The 9,323-nt window shown below is 55.5% G+C and overlaps 1 protein-coding gene across 1 annotated transcript in view; it reads left to right on the top strand.

Annotated features, from left to right (window-relative positions):
• Nucleotides 1–2,300, top strand: part of LOC121287551 (RNA-binding protein 25-like) — a gene marked incomplete at both ends in the record, with an annotated part of 4,970 nt that extends 2,670 nt beyond the window's left edge. Inside the window, one exon of the mRNA XM_041205483.1 lies at nt 2,205–2,300. Within this exon, the coding sequence (XP_041061417.1) occupies nt 2,205–2,300 (96 nt within the window). The remainder of the gene's footprint in view (nt 1–2,204) is intronic.
• Between the last annotated feature and the right edge of the window lie 7,023 nt (nt 2,301–9,323).

Raw genomic sequence — 9,323 nt, 5'->3', positions numbered from 1 at the left:
AGAAGGAGAGGGAGAGAGCGAGAGAGAGAGACACACACAGAGGGAGAGAGAGAGAGACAAAGGGAGAGAGAGAGACAAAGGGAGAGGGAGAGACAGAGGGAGAGGGAGAGATAGAAGGAGAGACAGAGGGTGAGAGAGAGAGAGACAGAGGGAGAGAGAGAGAGACAGAGGGAGAGAGAGAGAGACAGAAGGAGAGAGAGGAACAGAGACGGTGAGAGGGAGAGAGAGACAGAGGGCGACGGAGGGACATGGAGAGACAGAGGGAGAGGGAGAGATAGAAGGAAAGCGAGACAGAGAAAGAGAGACAGAAGGAGAGAGGAAGATAGAGACTCACAGGGAGAGACAGACACACAGAGAGGGAGAGACAGAGAGAGAGGGAGAGAGAAACTGAGGGAACGAGAGACAGAGGGATGAAGAGACAGAGGGAGAGAGAGACAGAGGGAAAGAGGAAGACAGAGACTCACAGGGAGAGACAGACACAGAGAGAGAGATAGAGAGAGACAAACAGAGGGAGGATGAGAAAGAGACACACGGAGGGAGAGAGAGAGACAGAGGGAGAGGGAGAGGGAGAGACAGAGGGAGAGGGAGAGGGAGAAACAGAGGGAGAGGGAGAGACAGAGGGAGAGGGAGAGGGAGAGATAGAAGGAGAGGGAGAGGGAGAGATAGAAGGAGAGGGAGAGAGAGAGAGAGAGACAGAGGGAGAGAGAGATGAGAGGGAGAGATAGAAGGAGAGTGAGAGAGAGAGAGAGAGACAGAGGGAGAGAGAGGAACAGAGACGGTGAGAGGGAGAGAGAGACAGAGGGTGACAGAGGGACAGGGAGAGACAGAGGGACAGGGAGAGATAGAAGGAGAGCGACAGAGAGAGAGAGACAGAGGGAGAAAGAGCAACAGAGTGAGAGAGAGGAAGAGAGATGGAGAGAGGGAGTCAGAGGGAGAGACAGAGGGAGAGGGAGAGATAGAAGGAGAGGGAGAGAGAGTGATAGAGACAGAGGGAGAGAGAGAGAGACAGAGGGAGAGAGAGAGAGAGAGACAGAGGGAGAGAGAGAGAGAGAGACAGAGGGAGAGAGAGAGAGAGAGACAGAGGGAGAGAAAGAGACAGAGGGAGAGAGAGGAAGAGAGACGGTGAGAGGGAGAGAGAGACAGAGGGTGACAGAGGGAGAGACAGAGTGAGAGGGAGAGATAGAAGGAGAGCGAGAGAGAGAGAGAGAGAGAGAGACAGAGGTCGAGAGACAGAGGGAGATAGACAGAGGGGAAGAGAGAGAGAGAAACAGAGGGAGAGGGAGAGAGAGACAGAGGGAGCGAGAGACAGAGGGAGAGAGAGACAGAGACAGAGGGAGAGGGAGAGGGCGAGGGAGAGAGGGACAGAGTGAGAGGCAGAGGGAGAGAGAGACAGAGGGAGAGGGTGAGAGAGAGGGAGGGGGAGACACAGGGAGTGGGAGGGAGAAGCAGAGGGAGAGAGAGAGAGACAGAGGGAGAGAGAGAGAGACAGAGGGAGAGGGATAGAGAGACAGAGGGAGAGGGAGAGGGAGAGAGAGACAGAGGGAGAGGGAGAGAGAGAGAGAGACAGAGGGAGAGGGAGAGAGAGGGAGAGAGAGACAGAGGGAGAGGGAAAGAGAGACAGAGGGAGAGGGTAAGAGAGACAGAGGGAGAGGGAAAGAGTGACAGAGGGAGAGGGAAAGAGAGACAGAGGGAGAGTGGAAGAGCGTGACTCACAGGGAGGGACAGACACAGAGAGAAAGAGAGAGAAGGTGGGAGGGAGAGAGAGTGACAGACAGAGGGAGGGAGCGAGAGAGATAGGCAGACAGAGGGAGAGAGAGAGACAGAGGGAGAGAAAGAGACAGAGGGAGACAGAGGAAGAGAGACGGTGAGAGGGAGAGAGAGACAGAGGGTGACAGAGGGAGAGACAGATAAGAGGGAGAGATAGAAGGAGAGTGAGAGAGAGAGAGAGACAGGGAGAAAGAGAGACAGAGGGAGAGAGAGGAACAGAGACGGTGAGAGGGAGAGAGAGACAGAGGGTTACAGAGGGACAGGGAGAGACAGAGGGAGAGATAGAGACAGATGGAGAGGGAGAGATAGAAGGAGAGCAACAGAGTGAGAGAGAGGAAGAGAGATGGAGAGAGGGAGGCAGATGGAGAGACAGAGGGAGAGGGAGAGACAGAGGGAGAGGGAGAGATAGAAGGAGAGGGAGAGAGAGTGATAGAGACAGAGGGAGAGAGAGAGACAGAGGGAGAGAGAGAGACAGAGGGAGAGAAAGAGACAGAGGGAGAGAGAGGAAGAGAGACGGTGAGAGGGAGAGAGAGACAGAGGGTGACAGAGGGAGAGACAGAGTGAGAGGGAGAGATAGAAGGAGAGCGAGAGAGAGAGAGAGAGAGAGAGAGAGAGAGAGACAGAGGTCGAGAGACAGAGGGAGATAGACAGAGGGGGAGAGAGAGAGAGAGACAGAGGGAGAGGGAGAGAGAGACAGAGGGAGCGAGAGACAGAGGGAGAGAGAGACAGAGACAGAGGGAGAGGGCGAGGGAGAGAGGGACAGAGTGAGAGGCAGAGGGAGAGAGAGACAGAGGGAGAGGGTGAGAGAGAGGGAGGGGGAGACACAGGGAGTGGGAGGGAGAAGCAGAGGGAGAGAGAGAGAGACAGAGGGAGAGGGATAGAGAGACAGAGGGAGAGGGAGAGGGAGAGAGAGACAGGGAGAGGGAGAGAGAGAGAGAGACAGAGGGAGAGGGAGAGAGAGGGAGAGAGAGACAGAGGGAGAGGGAAAGAGAGACAGAGGGAGAGGGTAAGAGAGACAGAGGGAGAGGGAAAGAGTGACAGAGGGAGAGGGAAAGAGAGACAGAGGGAGCGAGAGACAGAGGGAGATGGAGAGGGAGTGCGACAGCGGGAGAGGGAGAGGGAGAGATAGCCGGAGAGACAGAGGGAGGGGGAGAGACAGAGAGAGAGGGAGAGGGAGAACGAGAGTGAGATAGAGCGAGACAGAGGGAGAGAGAGAAACAGAGGGAGAGGGAGAGGGAGAGAGAGACAGAGGGAGAGGGAGAAAGAGAGAGAGACAGAGGGAGAGGGAGAGAGAAGGAGAGAGAGACAGAGGGAGAGGGAAAGAGAGACAGAGGGAGAGGGAAAGAGAGACAGAGGGAGAGGGAAAGAGTGACAGAGGGAGAGGGAAAGGGAGACAGAGGGAGAGAGAGACAGAGGGAGATGGAGAGGGAGAGATAGCGGGAGAGACAGAGGGAGGGGGAGAGACAGAGACAGAGGGAGAGGGAGAACGAGAGTGAGATAGAGCGAGAGGGAGAGGGAGAGGGAGAGAGAGAAACAGAGGGAGAGGGAGAGGGAGAGGGAGAGAGAGAGAGGGAGAGACAGAGAGAGAGGGAGAGGTAGACAGAGAGACAGAGGGAGAGAGAGACACAGGCAGAGAGAGTGGGAGAGACAGAGGGAGAGGGAGAGATAGAGTGAGAGGGAGTGTCAGAGGAAGAGAGAGAGAGGGAGAGACAAAAGGAAAGGAAGGGACAGAGGGAGAGAGAGGATGAGAAATGGAAATTGGGAAAGAGAGAGAGAGGAAGAGGGAGAGACAGAGGGAGAGGGAGAGACAGAGGGAGAGGGAGAGAGAGACAGAGGGAGAGGGTGAGAGAGAGGGAGGGGGAGACAGAGGGAGTGGGAGGGAGAGGCAGAGGGAGAGAGTGAGAGACAGAGGGAGAGGGAGAGAGAGACAGAGGGAGAGAGAGACAGAGGGAGAGAGATACAGAGGGAGAGAGAGGCAGAGGGAGAGAGAGAGAGAGGCAGAGGGAGAGAGAGGGAGAGAGGCAGAGGGAGAGGGAGAGAGAGACAGAGGGAGAGGGAGGGAGTGGCAAAGGGAGATGGAGAGAGAGGCAGATAGAGATGCAGAGTGAGGCAGAGGAAAAGGGAGAGAGAGAGAGAGACAGAGGGAGAGAGAGACAGAGGTAGAGGGAAAGAGAGACAGAGGGAGAGGGAAAGAGAGACAGAGGGAGAGGGAAAGAGAGGGACAGAGGGAGAGGGAAAGAGTGACAGAGGGAGAGGGAAAGAGAGACAGAGGGAGAGGGTGAGAGAGAGAGAGGGGGAGGGGTAGAAAGAGGGATTGGGAGAGAGGCAGAGGGAGAGGGAGGGAGAGGCAGAGGGAGATGGACAGAGAGACAGATGGAGAGTGAGGCAGAGGGAGAGGGAGAGAGAGAGAGGGAGAGACAGAGAGAGAGGGAGAGACAGAGAGAGAGAGGGAGAGGGAGACAGAGAGACAGAGGGAGAGAGAGAGACACAGGGAGTGAGAGTGGGAGAGACAGAGTGAGAGGGAGAGATAGAGTGAGAGGGAGTGTCAGAGGAAGAGAGAGAGAGGGAGAGACAGAAGGAAAGGAAGGGACAGAGGGAGAGAGAGGATGAGAGATAGAGATTGGGAAAGAGAGAGAGAGGAAGAGGGAGAGACAGAGGGAAAGGGAGAGACAGAGGGAGAGGGAGACAGAGGGAGAGTCAGAGGGAGGGAGAGTCAGAGGGAGGGAAAGAGTGATAGAGAGACAGAGGTAGAGAGACAGGTAGAGAGAGACGGAGGGAGAGAGAGACGGAGGGAGAGAGAGACGGAGGGAGAGAGAGACGGAGGGAGAGAGAGACGGAGGGAGAGAGAGACGGAGGGAGAGAGAGACGGAGGGAGAGAGAGACGGAGGGAGAGAGAGACGGAGGGAGAGAGAGACGGAGGGAGAGAGAGACGGAGGGAGAGAGAGACGGAGGGAGAGAGAGACGGAGGGAGAGAGAGACGGAGGGAGAGAGAGACAGAGGGAGAGAGAGACAGAGGGAGAGAGGGAGAGAGGGAGAGTGAGAGAGGGAGAGGGAGATGGAGAGTGAGGCAGAGGGAGAGTGAGGCAGAGGGAGAGACAGAGGGAGAGGGAGAAAGAGACAGGGATAGAGACTGAGGGAGAGAGAGACAGAGGGAGAGACAAAGACAGAGACTCACAGGAAGAGACAGACACAGAGAGAGAGAGAGACAGAGTGAGGGAGAGGGGGAGAGAGACAGCGTGAGGGAGAGGGAGAGAGAGACAGAGGGAGAGAGAGGGAGAGAGAGGCAGAGGTAGAGGGAGAGAGAGACAGAGGGAGAGGGAGGGAGAGGCAAAGGGAGATGGAGAGAGAGGCAGATGGAGATGCAGAGTAAGGCAGAGGGAGAGGGAGAGAGGGAGAGAGACAGAGGGAGAAAGAGACAGAGGGAGAGGGAAAGAAAGACAGAGGGAGAGGGAAAGAGAGACAGAGGGAGAGGGAAAGAGAGACAGAGGGAGAGGGAAAGAGAGACAGAGGGAGAGGGAAAGAGTGACAAGGGAGAGGGAAAGAGTGACAGAGGGAGAGAGAGACAGAGGGAGAGGGAGAAAGACTGAGGGAGAGGGAGAGACAGAGGGAGAGACAGAGGGAGGGGGCGAGACAGAGAGAGAGGCAGAGGGAGAGCGAGTGTGAGGGAGAGCGAGAGTGAGATAGAGCGAGACAGAGGGAGAGAGAGAAACAGAGGGAGTGGGAGAGGAAGAGAGAGACAGAGGGAGAGAGAGAGAGGGAGAGACAGAGAGAGAGGGAGATTTAGACAGAGGGAGAGAGAGACACGGAGAGAGGGTGGGAGAGACAGAGGGAGAGGGAGAGATAGAGTGAGAGGGAGTGTCAGAGGAAGAGAGAGAGAGGGCGAGACAGAAGGAAAGGAAGGGACAGAGGGAGAGAGAGGATGAGAGATGGAGATTGGGAAAGAGAGAGAGAGGAAGAGGGAGAGACAGAGGGAGAGGGAAAGACAGAGGGAGAGGGAAAGACAGAGGGAGAGGGAAAGACAGAGGGAGAGGGAAAGACAGAGGGAGAGGGAAAGACAGAGGGAGAGGGAGAGACAGAGGGAGAGGGAGAGGGAGGGGGAGAGAGAGAGAGCGGTGAGAGAGAGAGAAACAGAGGGAGAGGGAGAGACAGAGGGAGAGATTGAGAGAGATAAGCAGAGCGAGAGGGAGAGTCAGAGCAAGAAAGAGAGACAGAGGGAGAGTGAGAGAGAGAGAGACAGAGGGAGAGGCAATGACAGGGAGAGGGAGAGACAGAGGGATAGGGAGAGGGAGAGACAGAGGGATAGGGAGAGGGAAAGAGAGTGAGGGAGAGAGAGATAGAGTGAGAGAGAGAGAGCGAGAGCAAGAGACACGTGGAGAGAGTGGAGAGAGACGGAGAGAGGGAGAGGGAGAGAGAGCGAGAGGGAGGGAGAGAGAGAGAGGGCGAGAGAGAGAGACAGAGGGAGAGAGAGAAACAGAGTGAGAGGGAGAGAGAGGGAGAGAGATGAAGAGAGGGAGAGAGAGACAGAGCAAGATAGAGGGAGAGACAGAGGGAGAGGGAGAGAGAGATAGCGAGACAGAGGGAGAGAGAGCGACTGAGGGGGAGAGAGGTAGAGACGGGGAGACAGAGGGAGAGGAAGGGAGATAGACAGAGGTAGAGAGATGGAGACAGAGACAGAGGGAATGAGAGGAAGAGAGAGAAGGAGAGATAGAGAGAGACAGAGGGAGAGAGGAAGACAGAGACACACAGGGAGAGACAGACACAGAGAGAGAGAGAGAGAGAAACAGACAGAGGGAGGGAGAGAGAGAGAGAGACAGAGGGAGAGGGAGACACAGAGGGAGAGAGAGAGAGAATGAGAGACAGGGGGAGAGGGAGAGACAGAGAGCATGAGACAGAGAGAGAGAGGCAGAGGGAGAGACAGAGGGATAGGGAGAGAGAGAGACAGAGGGAGAGAGACAGAGGGAGAGGGAGAGAGACAGAGGGAGAGGGAGAGACAGGGGGAGAGGGAGAGACAGAGGGCGAGGGAGAGACAGAGGGAGAGGGAGAGACAGAGGGAGAGGAAGAGACAGAGAGAGAGGGAGAGAGAGACAGCAGGATCGAGAGACAGAGGGATCAAGAGACAGAGGGAGAGAGAGACAGAGGGAAAGAGGAAGACAGAGATTCACAGGGAGAGACAGACACAGAGAGAGAGAGACAGACAGACAGACAGAGGGAGGGAGAGAGAGAGAGACAAACAGAAGGAGGGAGAGGGAGAGATAGAAGGAGAGGGAGAGAGAGAGAGACACACACACACACAGAGGGAGAGAGAGAGACAAAGGGAGAGGGAGAGACAGAGGGAGAGGGAGAGATATAAGGAGAGAGAGAGAGAGAGACAGAGCGAGAGAGACAGAGGGAGAAAGAGAGAGACAGAAGGAGAGAGAGGAACAGAGACAGTGAGAGGGAGAGAGAGACAGAGGGCGACAAAGGGACATGGAGAGACAGAGGGAGAGGGAGAGATAGAAGGAAAGCGAGACAGAGAGAGAGAGACAGAGGGAGAGGGAGAGATAGAAGGAGAGGGAGAGAGAGTGGGGGAGACAGAGGGAGAGAGGAAGACAGAGACACACAGGGAGAGACAGACACACAGAGAGAGAGAGAGACAGACAGAGGGAGGTAGAGAGAGAGAGAGAGACAGAGGGAGAGGGAGACACAGAGGGAGAGAGATAGAGAATGAGAGACAGAGGGAGAGGGAGAGACAGAGAGCATGAGACAGAGAGAAAGAGGCAGAGGGAGAGACAGAGGGATAGGGAGAGAGAGCGACAGGGGAGAGAGACAGTGGGAGAGGGAGAGAGACAAAGGGAGAGGGAGAGACAGAGGGAGAGGGAGAGGCAGAGGGAGAGGGAGAGACAGAGAGAGAGGGAGAGAGAGACAGCAGGATCGAGAGAATGAGTGATCAAGAGACAGAGGGAGAGAGAGACAGAGGGCAAGAGGAAGACAGAGATTCACAGGGAGAGACAGACACAGAGAGAGAGAGAGAGACAGACAGGCAGAGGGAGGGAGAGAGAGATAGACAAACAGAGGGAGGGAGAGGGAGAGATAGATGGAGAGGGAGAGAGAGAGAGAGACACAGACACAGAGGGAGAGAGAGAGACAAAGGGAGAGGGAGAGACAGAGGGAGAGGGAGAGATATAAGGAGAGAGAGGGAGAGAGAGAGACAGAGGGAGGGAGAGAGAGAGACAGACAGAGGGAGAAAGAGGGAGAGGGAGTGACCAAGGGAGAGGGAGAGAAAGAGTCAGAGGGAGATAGAGAGAGAAAGCGAGGGAGAGAGAGGGAGTGAGACGGAGAGAGGTAGAGAGAGACTGAGGGTGTCAGAGGGAAAGGGAGAGACAGAGGGAGAGATAGAAGGAGAGAGAGAGACAGAGAGAGACAGAGGGAGAGAGAGTGACTGAGGGGGAGAGAGGTAGAGAGAGGGAGACAGAGGGAGAGACAGAGTGAGAGAAAGGGAGATAGACAGAAGGAGAGAGATGGAGACAGAGGCAGAAGGAGTGAGAGAAAGAGAGAGAGGGAGAGATAGAGAGAGAAAGAGGGAGAGAGGAAGACAGAGACACACAGGGAGAGACAGACACAGAGACAGAGAGAGAGAGAGACAGACAGAGGGAGGGAGAGACATAGACAGACACAGAGAGAGAGAGAGACAGAGGAAGAGGGAGATGTAGAGGGAGAGAGAGAGAGAATGAGAGACAGAGGGAGTGGGAGAGACAGAGTGCGTGAGACAGAGAGAGAGGCAGAGGGAGAGACAGGGGGATAGGGAGAGAGAGAGACTGAGGGAGAGAGACAGAGGGATAGGGAGAGACAGAGAGAGAGGGAGAGAGAGACAGCGGGATCGAGAGACAGAGTGATCAAGAGACAGAGGGAGAGAGAGACAGAGGGAAAGAAGAAGACAGAGATTCACAGTGAGAGACAGACACAGAGAGAGAGAGACAGACAGACAGACAGAGGGAGGGAGAGAGATAGAGAGAGACAAACAGAGGGAGGGAGAGGGAGAGATAGAAGGAGAGGGAGAGAGCGAGTGAGAGAGACACACACAGAGGGAGAGAGAGAGACAAAGGGAGAGGGAGAGACAGAGGGAGAGGGAGAGATAGAAGGAGAGACAGAGGGTGAGAGAGAGAGACAGAGGGTGAGAGAGAGAGACAGAGGGTGAGAGAGAGAGACAGAGGGAGAGAGAGAGAGACAGAGGGAGAGAGAGAGAGACAGAGGGAGAGAGAGAGAGACAGAAGGAGAGAGAGGAACAGAGACGGTGAGAGGGAGAGAGAGACAGAGGGCGACGGAGGGACATGGAGAGACAGAGGGAGAGGGAGAGATAGAACGAAAGCAAGACAGAGACAGAGAGAGACAGAGGGAGAGGGAGAGATATAAGGAGAGGGAAAGAGAGTGAGAGACAGACAGAAGGAGAGAGGAAGATAGAGACTCACAGGGAGCGACAGACACACAGAGAGGGAGAGACAGAGAGAGAGGGAGAGAGAAACTGAGGGAACGAGAGACAGAGGGATGAAGAGACAGAGGGAGAGAGAGACAGAGGGAAA

The sequence above is a fragment of the Carcharodon carcharias genome, chromosome 14, assembly GCF_017639515.1.
Source record: "Carcharodon carcharias isolate sCarCar2 chromosome 14, sCarCar2.pri, whole genome shotgun sequence".
Taxonomy (NCBI): domain Eukaryota; kingdom Metazoa; phylum Chordata; class Chondrichthyes; order Lamniformes; family Lamnidae; genus Carcharodon; species Carcharodon carcharias.
Note: the sequence above shows the minus strand (reverse complement) of the source record. Positions and strands in the feature narration are given on the sequence as shown.